Source organism: Benincasa hispida, chromosome 4 (genome assembly GCF_027475165.1).
Source record: "Benincasa hispida cultivar pf3 chromosome 4, pf3_genome.v1.1, whole genome shotgun sequence".
Taxonomy (NCBI): Eukaryota; Viridiplantae; Streptophyta; class Magnoliopsida; order Cucurbitales; family Cucurbitaceae; genus Benincasa; species Benincasa hispida.
This window is the reverse complement of record NC_143481.1, coordinates 56,291,767-56,312,581: the sequence shown is the minus strand read 5'-3', so window position 1 is coordinate 56,312,581 and position 20,815 is coordinate 56,291,767. Positions and strand designations below refer to the sequence as shown.

Below are 20,815 nucleotides of genomic sequence, written 5' to 3'. Positions count from 1 at the left end.
TCAATAACTTGAGGACCAAGCTTGCGCATTTACAAGTGAATTTTAACTCTTTTTATTTATTTATTTAAAAAATCTAAATTTAAGGTAACAATTTAATACAAAATTTCCGTTATTTTTTTTTGTTGTTGGTATTTCTAAGGACGTGAAATTAAATGAAAGAGATAGTGGGAGAGGGTCCAATTAATTGGAGGCCAAGGTCAACGAAACGATCGTAGTCAAAAAGTAAATGCCACGTGGCACCATCTGTGCGCTCCTTCTAACATAATATGTCGTTTTCGAATTCCGACCGTCATTCCCTCTAAAATTCAAATAACTCCAAGTTTTCCTTTTTTGTTTTTTTCTCCTCCCATAAAAATAATTTTTCTTTTTTGTTTTCTTTTAAACACTTTCCTTATTGTTATTTCCATTTTAAATTGTCTTCTTTACTTTCTAAAAATATATATATATTTTTAGAATCAATCTTTTAATTTTAAGAGGTCATGCTTATTACTGTTAAGCTAATAATCTCACCCTCGCATAACAATTTTTTTTTTTTAATAATAATCTTTTCTATAATTTTTGAAAATAAGTTACTTTTAGAACTACTTTTTAAAAAATTAATTTCGAAAATTCAAAAATAAAATCGTTATCCATTATTTTTTTGTTTTAATTTTTTAAAATTAAGTTTATAAACCTATTTGTTAAACAATAGATCGAGTGAAAAATAATAATGATAATTTTTTGTAAGAAAATATAATATATGAATATGTTTTCAAAATTTATAGTAAAAATATTAATCGATTAAAAAAATTAAAATAAATAAAGCTAAAGAGCTCAAAATTGAAAAACAATAATATTTTAACCAAATTGAAATATTGAAGGTAGTAAATTCCAATTTTCAAAATAAAAATTAAACTTATTTAACATTTAACATTTATTTTTTTCTGAATGGCAGAGTAGAGTATTTAACGAGGAGGGAATGTGGAGATAATTGGTTTGAAGCAAAAAAGTAATAGCGATTTCATTTTCCTTTTTTAAAATTATCCAAAACTGTACGGAGAGATAATAATAATAATAATAATACCAATAAATCTTAGTTTCCGTTTCTTTTTTTTCCCTTCAAATTTTGCTTTAAAAAATCCTTAAATTCAGTCCTCACTCCACAAATCGCAACAATGTCTTCAACTCAATCTCGTTTCAAGTTCCGTGAACGCCGCTCCGTCACCGGAATGTCTCTTCCGGCCGATTCCACCGCTCCTAGGATCGTCCGCATCTTAGTCACTGACTCCGACGCCACCGATACATCCAGCAGCGACGACGACGACAACGACGCCCAACTCGTGCGCCTCGTCTCTCGCCACATAAACGAGATCCACCTCCACAATTCTACGCACTCGAAGCTGAAGGAAGTTAAACCGATCAAGAAATTCCGCGGCGTACGGCGGCGGCCGTGGGGGAAATTCGCGGCGGAGATTCGTGATCCGAATAAACGCACTAGAATCTGGCTTGGAACCTATGATTCGCCTGAGGAAGCCGCAATCGTCTACGATCAAGCAGCGATTCGATTCCGAGGTCCTGATGCTTTAACTAACATCCTCAAGCCGCCGCAACGGAATCCGCCGCCGGAGGAGATTTATGATTCTTCAATGCAAATCACCGATGACCTCTCCGCCGTATCCGGTGGAGGAATGTGGTTTTCTCCAACTTCGATTCTCAGAGACGACGATTGGAATGCGGCAGCGGCGGAAATGTTAGGAGATGAGATGGAGTTGATGGATTACTATTACCGGCCTCCGAGGATATTTCTGGAGGAAACGAGCTTCCCGGAAATGGCGATGTTTTGCGGCGGTTTTTGCGACGGCGCGGTGGATTTGGACGGAAATTTTGGGTCATGTAAATGGGATGTGGGGACCTATTTTGAATAAAAGGAGAATTCACTTTCTACATTGCATTGACCATTAGGGAGACCGAGTCGACCAACTCGGTGGTGGGTCAAATCGTAATTTTAATTTAATTTCATTGACATGAATATTTTAATGTTTTTAACATTTTAACATTGTGAAAAAAAAAACATTTTGAGGAAGATATATGTAAATTTACTACATCTTATTTAATGTTAAACTAAGAAATAATATATAAATGAAGCACTTGTAAATTCTTTTTAATATGTTGTATTTAAAGTTCGTTTTTTTTTTCTCTAAAAATTTGTGCCTAGATTTTCTATTAATAATAAATATTTATATAATCATTACTCGTTAATACATTTGTTTCTAAAATAAATTCAATTGTAACAAAATAATTACCAAATTGAGCTTTAAATATTTATATCAAAGCATCATTTTGTTTTTTATTTTCTAAAAAGGAGTGATAATATAAATTTGTAATTATATTCTTCAAACAGTAATTATAAAAAAACTGCAACCTTTCATTGTAATTATTGAAGGTATTGTTATCGTATTACAAAATGGGAAATTGATAATTAATTTTAAATTCAATGATAAGAAGATTAGGGAAAATGGAGTTAAGTTATAAAGAATATGCTATTTTCTTTAAGACCATAATTAATTTAAAATATAAAAACAGAGAAAATTAATAAAAATATAAAAATATTCATTATCCATTTTATGATTAAGAGTGTGAATAAAAAAAAAAAGAAATTTGATCAAGTAGATGAAAAAATTATGTAGAAAATAAAAATAAAAAATGATCAAATATATAAACAAAAACATCATAAGATATTGATACCTTTCCTTCATATGATTATTTGAAACGTGTGTGTCCATCATTAATATTGATATTTTAGATTAAACAATTCTTCAAAATACAATCACGACTAATTTCAGTAATTCCTATAATTTAAAGTGTTAAACCAATATTAAATCTAAAATCTTCATGAAGATTGAGAACTAAAAGATGAAGACTAAATTTGTGGTAGAAAATGCATAGAAATTTTTTCAAAACTTTCATATCTTATTTTAAATTTTGATTAAATGTAGAATTATAAAATTTTGGAATTAATTTCAATAAATAAATATGTAACTTAACCTCTTCATATTCCTAACATTTCACATTCTTTTCAATTCAAGTTATTTAAAATGTAAAAAAAGAATCTAAAAATATGAAAAGTATCTGTTATCATTTATTGGATCTTTGTTAACGTGCATTTTTTTAGTAAATTAATTATTATATTGGTTTTTTTCCTCTAATTCTTATTCTAATTATAAGTATTTTATAAAGGAATGGGCTGTATTAATTATTCATTAAGAGAATAAAAAGATCTGAAGGGTAAAGAAAATGGTATTATTGTAATTAACGCAAAATATAAGGGGTCTCAAAGAAAATGATATAATCATAATTTTCTAAACATGAGAAGGATAATATGGTTGGAAAAAAAAAAGAATATAAATATATATATATATATATTTGTAATTTCATTTTTGAAATTCATTGTTAGTGTGTATATCACATTTTCATGTAATGTGATTTGTAGTCGTCGTTTATATGTATCTTTTTGAAATTTAAAATGGTAAAATAGACTAAAAATATTTTTTTAACGATCATTACTTTTTAATATAGTATAAACTAAACCTATTAATTTTTATATTATAATTTATAATCATATAATAAAGAAATATTCTTTAACTTCATTAAATAAATGATAAATTTTTAAATTTTATTATTGATTATTAAATATTAAAATTTTGTGAAACAATATGCTATGCAAGTACTCAATAAAAACATAAATTTGCAATAGATTACTAAGTTTTCGTTTCTTTAACCAAACAAAAAAAAAAAAAAAAAAAAAAAAAGCAATACATTGATAATAAAAGGAAAAAAAAAAAATTGTAGCTATACATTCGTATTTTCTCAAATAAATTTGCTCACATAATAATTGGTAGGCAAAAACTCTTATTCAACCTCATCAAAGTTGAGTTGTAAGTGTACATCACAAATCTAGAAATCGAGATATTTAGATAGGACGTCATGAATCATCATTTACAACTTAAATGTACGCTCATCTTTAAAAAGCCTTAAAGATTAAAATGTCTTTAAGGACAATGCAGTGAGAAAACAAAAATAAAAAAAAGATAAAGTTCTTTGTGTTGATGAAAAATGATAATCAAGAAGAATCATTTTTATAGTAGAAGAAGGTGAAAATTACAAAACTTTCTAAATTCTAAATCTTTTAAATTTGATTTTTAATTTAATTAATGGAATAAATTTCTTAGAGGAGTGTTTTGTTATTGATATTAATTTGGCAAATGAGTTAATAATAATAATAAGAATTTAAAAACTAACTCCCGCATATATATATATATATATATATATTGGCTTTTATAGTACGTTTGTGCACCAAGAAAAATTAGGGGCGTTCATGGTTCGGTTCGATTCGGTTTGGAGTTCAAATCGAATCGAACTGCAAATTTAAAAAAATATATTTTTCTAAAATCGAGCCGAGCCTAACGACGTATAAGTGTTTGGGTTCGGTTCGGTTTCACGATTTTTCTGTTTTTTGTTTTTTTTTTAATTTTTATATTTTTTTATATTTTCTAAATTATAAACAGTCCGATTCGATTTAGTTTCACGTTTTTTTTTAATTTTATTTTTTATTTTTTCAATAGTCTCTAGTGAAATATGATGTTTAAAAGTACATTATAAAATTTTTTCAAGGTATATTGTAACAATTTTTATAGTTTTGAGTCGTTTGAAAACACAAATTTAGATTTCCGATCAAATTCTAAAGCAAAATAAGGGCTTGTTTGGATTGATTAAAAAAATGTTATTACAAAGAGTAGCTTTTATTTAAACTCTATTTTCTGTTTTATTTTTAAAATTAAGCTTATTTCATTCATATTTCTTAGAATAATTTACATATTTTTTAAGTATGATGGTTAAATTCTTAACCAAATTTCGAAAACAAAAACAACTTTTCGAAAATGCTATTTTTTTTTTTTTTTCAAAATTTGGCTTAGTTTTCTAAACCATTGGTGAAAGTAGATAACAAAGGAAGAAATTTAGAGGTGGGATAGTGTTCTAGGTTTAATTTAAAAAAAAAAAAAAAAAAAAAAACAAAACGGTTACCAATCAGGACCTAAACAATTTTTTTTTTCAAAATTAAACAGTTAAAAAGTTAAAATAAAAATAACCAAAATCTATTAAAAACTACCCCTTTAAAAATTGAAAGTTAAGGTTCCGTTTAGATTGGCTTAAGAAAAAAGTGTTTTTCAAAGGACTCATTTTTATTTAAACACTTTTGACAAAAATTGTCGAAAATACATTTCAAAAGATATCTTGAGTGATTTTCAAAAACTCCAATATTTTTCAAAATGACTTATTTTTTAACTTAAATACTTAAAAATACATTGCAAACACATCCTAAACCATGCTAGATTATCAGCCACAGGCTCCAAGTAAGATTTCTAAAGTGAGAAATGATCGTAGAATATAAATAATTGTTCAGAAGCCTCTTTTCAAGGTTCAAACAGAAATTTAAATAGATGTCTGATTGGATTCTTCGAATTCTTTAGAAAGAGTTGTTTGATTTCACACGGTCGAATAATTCTATAAAACAAATTTGAAACTACATCCAAAACATCAATGATTAAAAAAAAGTGACTTAGTAAGCTCCATAATTGGTAAAAATAAAAAAGGTAAAAAGATTCAAAGACATTGAAAGAACAAGAAATCAGTAGTTTTAAAAAGTTTTAGGTTACACAATTATTAATTTAATTAAATTGAAAAATTGAAGCATAATTTTGAGTTGGGGAAAAATGGAGTGCTCATTTTGCGGCTGTATATGATTTTCCTTGTCCATGTTCGCACGCCTAAAACTTCCCTAACGATACTCAAATTTGTCGTTTTCCTTTTTCCATATTTTCTTTTCTTTTATTATTATTGTTATCATCATTGGTCAAGAGATGCTCGATACAACCTCCAAAGCCCATAGATAGGTCCAAGTCTTACAGGTAGACCTTTTGGTTCCTATTAGATAATCTTATTAAATTTATCTTTACTCATGAGCTTAAATTTTTGGGTCAGTTGGTGATTTAAGATGGTATCAAAGCAGATTAGTTCAGAATGTCATATGTTCAAACTCCTGCAACGTTGTTTCCTCCGCAATTAATATTGATTTTCACTTGTTTGGGTCTTCTTCATATTTCAAGTCCACAAGTGAAGAAAAGTGTTAGACTTTATAATTAAATTTGTCTTCACCGACTAGCTTAAATTTTTTGTCAATCGGTGATTTAAGATGGTATCAAAATAGGTGATCCAAGGAGATCCTTTGTTCAAGCCTTGTAATGTTATTTCCTCCACATTTAATATTCATTTCTACTTGTTTGACTTTTTTTCATATTTCAAGCCCACAAGTGAGAGAGAGTGTTAAGTTATATATAATTAAATCTATATTCACCTATCAGCTTAAGCTTTTGGGCTAATTGATGATTTAAGAATTAAGAACCATCTATTCAAGCCAAAGAATATATATGAATAAGAAAATAACTAGGTCAAGTTCGATCGTAAGATATGCAGCTTCGAGAATCTATAACCACTTTGAAATCATCAATATTATAATTACAGGCAATGTAAAAAAAAGACATCATAAATAATCTTATTCGACAATCTCCAAGGACAGAAGTAATGTCCAAAGGAGAGACTTAACCTTACTATTTGTACTTAGCTGGATAATACAGTATTAATTTAGTCATTCGAGTGTCACTATAAGAAAATTGCTCTTTCCTGACAATATTTCTCTCAACATATTTCAGATTTTTTTTCAACGAATTTTTGCATTGGAAAAAGTCTCTTTTCTTGTAGTGGTGGTATGTTCAGCAACACACTCATAGGAGTAACTCTCATATAGGATAGCTAAGAGAATGAGACCAAATTAAAAAGTGATCGAGTTTTTTTGCATCAATATTATTATTACTATTATAATATAAATATTATTGTTATTACTTCACATTTCAGATTTCAATTATTTCTATATCCAATTCTGTACACATTGTGTATGTCCCACATCATGATACAAAAGATTTTGCGAAGCATTATGGATAAGATATTTGTGTAAAAAATATCCTAAAAGTTTCAAAATTATCCTTAATTTAAAAAAAAAGAGTTATAAAATACTATTATCATTAGTTTTGGAATGAAACCGTTAATATTTTGTGTCAAAAATATCCCTAAACTTTCAAAAATCTCAAAATACTATTATCAGGTTTATTACTTTTCTTTTTCCCTTATAGAGGAAATAAAGTAATGAGATGGTATACTATATGTATCTGTATACTCGAGCTGCTTCTAACAACCTATGCATTTTGTTATCATTTCGAATTAGACGGAGGCTTGTGGGATTGAGTGAGAGGGTGGGGATGGCTATATTTCTGGGAGCAAACTCTAGGCGAATATGGAATGCATGGATACAAGTTATGCCTTGGAATGAAAGACAATTCCGAATTAGCTTTGTCTACGAACAAAATTTTGTATATTAGGTTGTTGAAGTAAACGGAGCGAAGACCAGAGCCCAAAGCAAAGTGGTGCGCTTAAGACCGGAGTTTCTCTAACGCTTAATAGGATTCGCACCATAAAAAAAATACTAAATAAGCCGTACAGAGCCTGAGCCTATTCTCATCAGCCTAAGAAGAATCGACCCATCGAGTTTCCCTTACTTGATCGAACAACCCAAACTTCAGTTATTTCAACTACATCAAATGATCTTTCAAATTGGTCAAGACTCTCCAGTTTATGGCAGCCTCCCGATCCGAGAGGGACGCGACGCGAGATGATGATGGGTCAACCGCGACTAGCGCAGCTGGTGGAACTGCTGCCACTTCCTTTTTTCGTTGCTTCAAAGGCGTCTTATTATTCCCTTCCTTCATTTATGCAAATAAAGCAGCCGAAGAATGGGAATGCTACACACATGTCGAAACTTCAAATCGATTAAGGAGATAGGTGGGCTGAAGCAGATTAAGGAGAGAGCGATATTCAAAGCGAGATAGTAGGAGAGAGAGAGATGTTGAATGAGATCTTAAGAGAGAGCGAGATTCAAAGCGAGAATTTAGGAGAGAACAAGATTCAAAGCGAGAATGTTGGAGAGAGCGAGATTTAGTTTATATTGACTAATCTGACTAACATTGAACTTAGTAAAATGAAATGGTTGAATAATTGAAAAATGAGATTATTTAGGAATACACGTTGAATGCTAAGATTACGCATTGAGTTTCTGGTAGTAGATCCATAATAAAAAAAGTGTTTGTGATTGTTCAAGAAGAAATGAATGCTAGTAATCATTAATGGAAAAATAACAATAATAACAGAGAGAGCGAGATATTGAGCGAGAGCGAGAGTGAGAGAGTGAGATCTTAGGAGAGAGCGAGATTGAGAGAGCGAGATCTTAGGAGAGAGTGAGAGTCTTCACTTTATTTGAACTTTCCATAGAAATATATATAAAAAAAGAGAAAAAAGAGCTAATAATCATACTATAATTGAATAATCATTAGACAATAAATTGAATATATTAGATTATTATACTATAATTGAATAATCATTAGACAATAAATTGAATATATTAGATTATTATACTATAATTGAATAATCATTAGACAACAAATTGAATATATTAGATTATCATACTATAATTGAATAATCATTAGACAATAAATTGAATAAATTGAATATATTAGATTATTATACTATAAATTGAATATATTAGATTATTATAATGTAAAACTTTATTGATTACCAAAAAAAAAAAAAAAAATGAATATATAGTAGATTATTATAAAAAAATTGAATATACAATAAATTATAATAAAAAAAATTGAATATACAATAAAATGAATATATAATAAAAAAAATTATTTATTATTCAATCCCTAACTATCTAGAGCCCGTCTTAGTAACGAAGGACACTTCCTTCGATTATGTCCTAACTGGTTACAAAATCCACATCATTGTCGAGTGGCTGGTTTTGTCCAATCCATCTCGTTGTGATAATGTGAACTTTTCGGTCTACGAGGTCTTCTCAACAACGATGGATCAGGATGTAAGACGGGCATATTAGAGTGCGTGATCCAGTAATCTTCATGTTACAGGTTGAAATTGAGGAGAGTAACATTCAACATACATTGACAATTTGTAGTAGTCCTCAATAAAATCTTCGTAGTTTATGTTAAAATGTGAGCAAACGACCATAAAATGCGAGCATGGAATGTCGAATGCTTGCCACTTGTTACATGAACAGTACTGCTCAGTATGATGGCTTGTTCGAGATCACTAAGTATGAAACACCTGAGAGAAATTGTAACACACGAAGAGGTATGTTTAATTTTAGATCAACATGCTGGTATAATTATAGCAGTGAACAACCCAGCAAATGGTTGGACGGGACCAAAATGTCACTATCGTTTCTGCTTACGACATATTGTCAGCAACTTTAATAAAAAATATAAATTTAATTCATTGAAAAATTATGTTTATCGTGTCGGGTGTCAATTTCAAATTCGAAAGTTCAACAAAGAAATTGAAGATATCAAAGAAATAAATCGGAGCTGTCTGAGTTTTTTTGACAACATTAGTTTAGAGCAATGGACTCAAGCACATGATGGAGGATTCAGATCTGGGTGGATGATGACAAATTTATCAGAGTGCATAAATGAAGTCCTCAAAGGAGCTCGAATGTTGCCTATAAATGCTCTTGCTCAGATAACATTCTTCAAATACGTGAACTATTTCGAGAAAAGAAGAGAAGAAATAAGGGATGCATTGGAGCGTGAGTTTTTCGAGAAAAGAAGATAACATTCTTCAAATGCGTGAGTTTTTTACATTATTCTTTACCCTCACACTTTTCTCTACTATTCAATTATAGTCAATTTTAATTTTTTTTTTTTTCAGATCATGGCTTTAAACCCAGGACCTGTTGATCTTGATGTTTTATACGACCAGTCCATTCATCGATCATATGTTGTATGGCGAGATCGTACTACTGGAGAAATATCTTACAGACGTCGAGAGGCAGTTCTCCAGTGCACTATCCCGCTCCACCCTCGAATACTACCGCTACTGCGTATATCTGGATTCTATGAGGTTGCCAGATTAGGATTTATTCAGTTAGACTGACATCTAATCACAGCCTTGGTCGAAAGATGGAGGCCCGAGACGCATACATTCCATATGTCTGTTGGAGAGTGCACTATCACTCTACAAGACATAGAAGTGTTATTGGGGTTACCTGTTGACGGTGAGCCGGTCACCAGAGTGATGTACGATGACTGATTAGAAGTTTGTCAACTGTACCTCGGTGCGATCCCACTTGCCGATAAGATTAAAGGATCGAGGTTAAGTTTAATATGGTTAGGAACACAATTTCGTGAGCTCACAGATGATGTGGACGAGAAAATTGTCATAAGATATGTGTGAGCATATATACTACAAATGATGGATGGAAGTCTGTTTTCAGATAAATCAAGTCATTTTGTTCACTTGATGTTCCTGCCACTGTTAGCTAACCTCCATGATGCGGGGCGGTATTCGTGGGGTGGAGCATGCTTGACATGATTGTATAGACAACTATGCAAAGCAACAAGACCTGAGGTTCGAGAGATAGCTGAGCCTCTCATATTTTTGCAACTATGGGCTTGGGAGCAATTTCCAACAATGGTTCTCGACTATGTTGTTTTAATTCAATTTAATTTTTATATCACTGATCTAGTTAATTTAAATTCTAAATTATCAATTTAAAAATTTAGGTGGAGAGACAAATTTTGTGTGACTAGGACAGCTACACATGTAATCAACCAATATAGATACATGTTTGATCTGCTTCAACATGAACAGGTACATTACACTAAACCTAATTGATTATTTTATTCACATTTTTATTGTATTTGTCTTTAATATTCTCTAATATAATATTTTGTGTTTCTTGTTATTTGGGAGTCATATAAAATTATTATGCATACTTTGCCTAATTTTACGAATGGTCAAAACATATGGCGGACGACGAGTCCTCTCATATGTTTTCACATTGGTGAGTGGCATCTTCCTGACAGGGTGATGAGACAATTCGGTTTTTAGCAGGATGTCCCATCACTTTGTAATACTGAACCTGTACTACAAGATATTGACTTAAGGACTGGAGATTGGTCCGAAAAAGTTGCACATTTGATAGTGCGATGGCACTATCGTACAAGGTTTATTGTAGTGGTGGTTTCTTTTAAACAGTTTGACACAGATGTCACTCTAGAATATATTTATTGATATAATAATATCACAAGGCGCTACGTCACTCATCCGGGAGTAGCTGTGGGTCATCTGGTAAATGAATGAATATTATCTAATTATTTTTAATTTAAATTTATTTTAAATATTGTCTAATTGTTTTATAATTCACAGAGATCGAACAAAAGTAGACTCCGTGAGGTTTCGAATGATCCGAACCAGGTTTTTGCTATATGTAGTGACAGCCAAAGCTATATGGAGGAAATTCATTATATGTACGATATACCTATTGTTCATCCATAAACTCCTAGACGTAGAGGACCTGTTCGGGAAGAGGATGAGTTTGATGAGGTTGCACATAATGTGGAAGAGTTGCCCCCTATGATGCAGACAATGATGCAGACAATGAGTCAAACTGATTACGTTAGTCCGATGATGATGATGCCAGCATTTGGTTCAGGATATTATGACTCAGAGGCTCGTCCTTCGTCTTCATACGTGCATGGACATGGACGGGGTCGTGGAGAGCATAATAAATATTTATATTATGAAGCGCCTGCAGAGGTACCAGAGCAACATCAAGAAGAACCCGAGCAACCTCAAGTTCGAAGTCGACAACGACAACCAGCTCGAAATCGACGATGTCCGCCTTGTGGGATACATTGATTTTTGTAATTATTTTTATATAAATGAGATATTTAATTTACATTTTTTTATGAGTTATTATTTTTTTAATTTATTCTTTTTAGAGTTTAAATAAAATAATAAAATATTTTTAGAAATTGTTTTTATAAAATGGAAAATAAAAAAAAGAAAGGAAGAAAGAAAGAAGAAGGTGGAATGTGTAATAATTAAAAAAGGAAAAAAAGGAAAATTTGTACGGTATTCTCGCTCTCGCTCTCGCTCACGCTCAAAATCTCGTTCTCACTCTTGCTCAAAATCTCGCTCTCACTCAAACTCTCGCTCTCGCTCTCAAAATCTCGCTCTCTCTCATAATATCGCTCTCGAATTTGATTGGGAAGTTCAGTGACAAAAAGAAGGAGATTCATTAGCTCGTTATTTAGTCAGACTTGCTGAGATGACAGAATCCGTAAAAATTATTCAACAAGCTTTGGAAGGAATTCCAGGGGGACCTTATGAAAATTTAGAAATACGATCTTTTGATAGAGGAAGATATCCGGAATGATAATTAAACAGACTCAATAATAATGTTAGGAAGGGCAAGGTCGATGGTTCAAAGTTCGACATACAAATGAAAGGAAGGTCGAGGGTTCAAAATTCAACCTTTAAAAAAAAACAATATTTTTACAAATAGTTTGAAAACAACAATATTTTCCTAAATAGTTTCTAAAAGGACAATATCCTTTTAATTTTCCCCCTCAACCTCCTATAAAAAATTAACGGAATCCTAACAGCAGAAACTAAAATAACAATTTGTTTAAAGTTGAGGGACGAAAATAAATGTTTTTGAAAATATAGGCACCAAAATAGAATAAGATTCAATGTTCAGTGACCCAAATAGGACATAAACCAATTTTATTAATATCTTCTTACTTATCTACCCTCTTTTTTCTCCACACTCTTCTTCAATATCGTCTCAATCCCGTTTGTTAACTGTTTGACATTTGTTTATCTCAAATAAATAAAAATGTTCACTATAGTTAAAATATATAGATTATAACAAGAAAAAGAATAATAATAGCTATATATATATATATATATATATATATATATTCTATATTTGACTATTTATCATTTGGTTATATTAGGAATTTCGTAAGATGTTGTAATATTGTATGTTTTAACTTAAAGTCATGTGTTCGTAAGTTTTCTTTGTTTTGTTTTGTTTTGTTTTTTTTAAGAAAATTAATGTAAAAATTGGATAAATAGGAGAAAATTAAAATGAACATATTAAAAAAACTGAGGACATTTACATAAATTTTTTAAAGTTGATTCTTTTTGGACTCAATAAGAGTTCAAATAAATTGATCACTTTATTACCATTTGGAGCATTTGAAACCAAAATTTTTAATTGTAGAGTTGTTTTTGTAATATGGTATTATCAGTTTTTTTCATATACTAATAATAAAGGTTTTTTTTATAACTTTTTTTTCACTTTATAGGTATTTTTTATACTTTTGAAACTTCAAGTGTAATTTTGAAATAACATAAATAATGATTTCCATCCAAAACTAATCGTAAGGGTACTTTTTAACTTTTTTTTTTTTTTTTTTTTGTTGAAAGTTTAAGAGTTTGAAACTTTTGAAAGTTCAGAGGTTATTTTTATACAAAATGCAAAGTTCAATTGTGCATTATTTTAAAAGAATTTGGCCTAAATAATATAAAAGAATATATACACTTGTTATTAAATAATTCACTCTATTTAAGTAAAGTACATAACTATAATGATGATTGTGTTTTGGTTTAATTTTTCAAGTATTCAATTTCGGAAAAAAAAAAAGGCCATCTTGAAAAAAGTTGGAGTGCTTGATAACTATTCAAAATACTTTTGAAAAAAAAAAATATATGTTTATGAAATAAGTTGGTGAAACATTTGAAATCAATTCTTAGAAAAATAATTTTTGAGTGTTTAATGGATAATATCTTCCTAATTTGTATAATACATAAAAGTACCAAGATACCTTCAATAGTCCTATTCATCACTTCCACCAATATGGTTGCCGACAGCTACCGCTGCCCTTCGCCGACAACCTATTCTAGTAGCCACCCACCAACTCTAATGACCACCTTATTGGGATTTATGCCTAAATTTCGTAGTCTGTAAATTTGTAAACAAATTATTGAATAAATAAAGTATTCTGTATTTGAAATAAATAAAGTGTTATTTGTTATTTGCATAATCAAAATCCAATAAACTAGATCAAAAGTTATTTAATGTAACTTGAACAGTATATGATTGACATACAAGTGGATCGTATTCGATTAATAACCTAAAGGGTCTATAGTGAAGGAATCGAATTCCTCGCAGAAGCGTGTGAATGTCGTGCATTTGACAATCAATTTGAAAAATACAAAATACAGAGAAGAAAAATAATAGAGATAAACATCAATACAAACATGCTTCTTAGAGATAGAGAAGAACAAGAGGAACTTATCCTTGAAGACTCTTCTTCATGGTGATTCCTCTCCAAGTTACAAACAACCACAGACTAGATCTCCCTCCAAACTTAACGTACAACAAAACCTTTCCCACAAACATAGTAGATCACCTTGTAAAGATACCATCAAAAGGACTTCTTTGTTAATCTCTGGCAAGAAACAAAAGATTGTGGAATCTTTCCGATCTTTGATTTTGGGAGAGGGAAGGGAATTACAGAGAATTCTTGAGAGAGAGATGGAGTGTCATGTGATTTTTTTATTTTCTATAACTCTTACAGAACTAACATATACTCTGCAGATTTCCTCTGTGAGATAGATGAAGAAGGGGAGTTATAACTCCCTTCTTCCAACGCATAATAACTCCCTTATTATTATTATTATTATTAATTTAACATATATATTAAATATCATTTAATACATATAAAATAAATTAATAATATTAATTAATTAATATCATATATTTAATTTAATTTGAATCATATTCAAATGATATCTTCTCATACATAACCTATAGTTTTAATATGAATCTAATTGATATTAATTTTAATCTATAGTATTTATATGAATCACATTTATATAATTAATATTTGAATCTTATTCACATATATTACTCTCATATATTATATAGTATTAGTTATAAATATTTATAATTAACTATATATTTATAATGTATCAATATACATTATATCAATTTGAATATTATTCAAACATTTATCTCTCTTATACATAGTATTAATTATGAATCATATTCATAATTAAGTATGTATTATAATGTAACAAAATGCATTATACTTTATATTAATCACATCGATATAAATTTTTTCTTAAATAATTTGAACACTTCAAATTATTCCAAAACCTTTTATTCCTTGTTTTATCCTTAATGAGCTGCCAATGGGACATAATGGACCTATAGATTAGAAGCTCCAACGATACAAGATTAATTAATTAAACACTTTAATTAATTAACAAATATTCATTTAACTGTCAGTCACTCCACTAAAGATGAACAAATACACTCTTCATACTATAAATATATTTTTGTATCCATAGATATAACCAATCAACAGGAAGTCGACCCTTCGCGAATCACTCATAATTATAGTTGAGTCAAATTATCGTTTTACCCCTATAGTTACATATAACTTATTAAATACCACAAATCTCTTTAATGAACAATTAGTTATAGTCTAACTATAATGTCACACCCTCTCACATATTACCCTTTAGACCTGAAAGAGAGTGTGATGATAACAGTTACCAACCCTTTATGTGGCACTTACTGCCTAGCTGACCTGTTTAGGAAACCTGAACATCATAAATAACAATCAAGAACTAATAGAACTTCGAACATTAAGACAATCTTAGGGTACCATTCATAGCAACTTATAATATGTACATATAGAAGTAAGGTTTAGTGGGTCCCACACACTTAGAACTAGTCCCTAGTATGCAACACATATGTATAAATATTTATAAAGTAACCACCTAAGTTTCCTTCAACTAATCTTTAAGTGGCAGAGCAGCAACACAGTTAACCTCTAGGGAGATGATCGCTACCTGGAAAAGAAAACATTTGAAAACGAGTGAGCTACTAGCCCAATGAGTGACTAAATTTAAACTTAGCATAAATCTCATGCTTAAACTGGAAACTGGTAACGGAAAATTTAAACTAAATACTGGCCAAGAAAACATGTGTGCATAACATAAGAACATAACATTTTTGAAAACATAATTGATCTGATCCTCAGTTAAGAGAGAAAACCCTTTTGTTCAACTCTCAACCATATCCTAAGCTAAGGTGCGGACCCTTTTGCCATCACCTTACAACTAATGTTCATGTTTGGGAGAGACCCTTTTGCTCAGCCCTTTATATTGATCTTCATTTGAGGGAGATACCCTTTTGCTCAGCCCTCCATCCTAAAACCTTTACACTTATCATACGTGCACGTATAGCTAACCTGGATCCTGACGTTAAGGATCATAACTAAAACTAAGCTTAGATACCTTCTCGTAGTACTTCAGTATTGAGCTGTTCATACATTATAAGAAAATACTTTCATAGAAAGATTCATTGAAAACATTGTGTCATAGAACATAGCATTCATGAGAACTATGTTTCTAATGCATGCCCATATACATTAAAAGCTTCATTAACTAAAATCATACCTTATATATTTATAAACTAGCATGCGTTAAGCTCATTATAACTTCTAAATAAATATTTCCATCACAAGCTTACTGAGTTCATGGTATCATAGAACATAACAACTATCACATGCTTCATATAACTAAGTACATCACTACTTTAAACATATTTTAGAAACTCTCCTTAAACACTAGCATGCATTAGCATCCTTCCTAGACTTGGTTTGCTTGGAAAACTTGCTTCAGAGTAAGCTTGCACAAGAATAAAATTTTAACTAAAACATTGAAAACATTTATAAAACGTTTATAGTCACTCATAGCCTTGGTCAATCCTCCTAGGGTCGATAAGCTTCTCCTATTTGTGTCAACCCTATGAACATAACAACATACTTTAACTACTAACTATGGTCTCCCTTTTTTAGACTAACTTCCAAAATTAAGCTCATATTCTTCTTGGCTCACTATTCTTACCTTCCAACACATACCTCACTAGGTGTTGAACACTTAGAAAACTTCTTAGAAGTTAAGCTTGGCTAGGCGGCAGTCTCACACATCATTACCGCATACCATGCACTAAACGCATAGCCTAGGCATTCCTTCAGCCACATATCAATACACAGAAGCCCCTATGTGTCCAAGTCTTCAGCACACGCCCGCACACCTCATTGCATGGCCCAACGCATAGTTTAACCCTTGCGCCAATCACATAACCTAAGCGTCCAACTTGCTGCATATCAACACAAACTTTTTCCTTGGTGTCTAAGTTACCTATGGTCACCTACACAACTCCACATCCAACCTCACATAGGCTGGCGTTCATCTTAGCTCGTGCTCACATGCTAACCATCGAGCTACCTGCTTATTCATCCTAAGCAGCTATCTACTTGTTCATTATTTCCAGATGCAACTTATAATTTAAATAACTTAATTTCCATATTTTTCCTCAAGAAATTTACTTCTAAAAACTTGTTCATGATCTTTCTAATAAGCTTACGTTAAAATTTGAGCTCAAGATTCTTCGTGGTTTGGACAGAAACTTCAAATCTTTAACACTGGCCCAGACTTACCCAAAACTCAACCTTTCTGCAAATTCTTCAATCTCTAGCTCAATTCCTTTGGGATTTCCTTCCGGAAGCCGTATCTCATCAACTAGACTTACTCAGCTTTCAAGTGGCTTTGAAATCACTCCATTTGCACGAGTAGAATGCCCAAAAAATCCTTCTGAATTTAGACCTTGCTATTTATACTAAAATCTGCATGCTCAACTTAAGTCTTAGGCTACCACCTCCACCTTAAAAGGAATTTAATTAATCTAATCTCAACAGCTGGCCATCTTAACCAATGATTAAGCTGGAAGCTTCCCTTTAAATCCTCAACGTATAGCCTTTGTCATCAGCATCCTTCAACACATAGCTTACCTTTGAGCCAACACATATCTCCTATGGATGCACACTTCTAGACCAATGCATGCCTTATCTATCGTCTTGCTTCATGACCGACACCTTAGCTTCCCCTTGCTCACACTGCTCTCTTAGCCAACACCTCATCATGCCTATTGCCCAAGGGATTACCTTACTGCATTCGCCACCTCACTTACTAACCTCTTAAGGCTTTGTCATTGCATGACCATCACCAACGCATGGCAAGCTCTTGGCCATCGCACATAAACTAGCCAAGACTTACAACATCATGTCAACGCTTAGACAACACCTTCATGCCAACGCTCGGTCACACCAACGTCCATACCTTGCTTTGCCAAGCGCAACATCCCATCACTTGTTGTCATGCTTAGCCGCGCATCACTTGCCAGCTCATGCACGCCCATCCTTGGCGCAACCTCACTTGACAGCGTCTCACCTCACATGTCCTACTCCCATGCTCATCATCGCACACTTGACGCCCCCAACGCCTAAGGCTCTCATGCTCCCGCACGCACACCCTTGTGCATCTAACCTCCCATAGGGCTTTGACCAATGCATTGCCTATGCTAGCGCATGGCAATCACTTCAGCCAATCACTTAACTTCATGGTCTTACACCCATCTTGGCCTTAACTAACCTCTACAAATCTTGGCTACTATACACCCGACACTCCATAGTCCAACGCATCATGGCCTTAACACATAACTCTCCATTTAGGCAAATTTTCACTTATAAGGCCAAACACTTAGTCTAAAAGTCACCATCTTCCTACATGCCTATTATGCACTCTACTAGCTTCCATGGAGCATGGCTTCTGTCCACAAGGCCTTATGCACCTACGCATTAACTCTCCTAACGCAAGGCCTATTTTGGCTTCCATACTTAGTCAACTTTTTCCTTGCTTAGGTCTCAATACCTTGAACATTTTCCCTTATTTTCCCTTAACATGCTTTTCCTACTAACATATTATCAACTTTTTTACTTAATCTTGATCAACATGTTGATTACTTACTAATTATCACACTTAAGTAGGGAAACTGAGGTTCGGAGTTTACATATAAACTAGACCCCTTTTTGGCCAGTGAGAGGGTGAAGACCCTCATTGCTCATGTTGGGTTTTATATCCTAAAAACTCGTAGTTTGTAAAATAATAAACATTTTCTATAATCAATATACTTATTATTGATCTCATAAATTGTATGAAAGTCTAAATCCAATAAACTAAGACCCATGACTATTGTATGAGTACTTGAACTTTATGTGGAGGCATAAGAGTGAATCGGGTTCGAGTAAATAGTCAAAATGATCTATGGTACATGAATGAGGTTGAGTACCTTAATCTTGTAACACCATTGGATGCGGCCTACTCTGTAGTTGTTACAAAGAGTTGTAAAATGCTACATACGATGTGATCCTAATTTGTACATGTTATGACATGAGGAGTGGGGGCGTCCTATGCAATGAGTTTACATAAGATCATGACTAAGAAATAAGTCACTCTTACTTTATTACGTTGTTTACTGTTTAGGACTGACTACTTCACATAGATGACCTAGGTAACTCGATCTTAATCTTGAGCTAACTATGAACACCTGTTTATTCGGGATTTCCCTTAGATTTGCATATTGAGGGTTGGCTCAACAGCGCTGGCTCAATAAGACTCCCATTTCAGGGGTAAGATTGGATAGATAGTTGGGGACATAGGGTGAAAGACAAAATTCACACCTACCCGACTTAGGGATAGGAGAAAGGTTGTTCTCTCAAGTACTGAATCCAAGTCTTGAACAAGGGGCCCCACCCTCTCACTGGGCTGAGAGAGTCTAGTTTAGTGATTGGATCACAAACCAGTTGTTCATTAGAGGATTAGTAGGGACTTGAGGAATAAGACGTAATCTCGAGAGTAAAACAGATATTTGACTCAGTCGTTATTACGAACAACCTGTGAAGGGCCGACTTGCTGATTATGGTTAAATCATGTGGACATAATATATCTACAGTAAGAGGAGTGCAACTATGAGCTTTAATGGAGTGACCCATTAGTTAACGAATGGAGATTAATTGGCTAAACCCATTAGTTAACGAATGGAGATTAATTTGGTCTAATGAGTTTAGCCAATTAATCTCGGATCGTTGGAGCCCATGATCTGTAGGTCCGTGAGGTCCCCCTACTAGCTCGTAACGGACTAGCTCTAGAATAGCGTGATAAGTTAATTTGAAACGTTCAAATTAGAATTAAGGAATTTAGTAATTATATGAGATATAATTATGAATTAAACGAAATAGGAAAATTTATATATTTAAATATGATTTAAATATATAAAGATGGATATGTGTTAAAATTAATTTAATATTTGATATTAAATTAATTAAGTTTTATTTAATAATTAATTTATGAAATTAATTAAATTTTTATTTTTAAAATCAAAAAAGATTTTATAAAATCAAATTTTGATTTTTAGATAAAATTGGAAAATTGGAAAACCAAAAACACACAAAATGGAAAAAAAGAGTTTTTCCATTATCCATCACCTAAGTAGCTCACACATGAAGCATTATCATTACCCTGTCTTCTCCAAGCATGAGCTACAACTCATGCAACTCTTCTCTTTGCATGTTGATCTGCAATATAATGAGGAGATTAGAGTGAAAATCGGGCATGCAATTCATAGAGAATTTTAGAGAAAATTTGGTTTGAAGAAAGGTTCTTCAACAAGGTTGCTGCAGTGAGCATTTCTCCTTCTACCCTTGATTGAAGCTTGTTTTAAGTCCTATAACTCAATCTAGAGCACCAAGAGAATAGTAGGGAAGATCTTGAGGTGGTCTACAACAAGATTTGGAGAAGATAACAGTTGGTGAAGGAGCTTTGAAGAAGTTCTACAAGAGGTATGTCTTGAAACTCATTTTTTTCTGCAAAAGCATGCTTTATATTT

The 20,815-nt window shown here is 31.9% G+C and overlaps 1 protein-coding gene across 1 annotated transcript; it reads left to right on the top strand.

Annotated features, from left to right (window-relative positions):
• The first annotated feature begins 1,126 nt into the window (after positions 1 to 1,126).
• Positions 1,127 to 2,140, top strand: LOC120076723 (ethylene-responsive transcription factor CRF6-like). Its single transcript, XM_039030620.2, has one exon. It carries the CDS (start codon positions 1,155 to 1,157, stop codon positions 1,902 to 1,904), a length of 750 nt encoding a protein of 249 aa, XP_038886548.1. The 5' UTR covers positions 1,127 to 1,154; the 3' UTR covers positions 1,905 to 2,140.
• Positions 2,141 to 20,815: the final 18,675 nt, after the last annotated feature.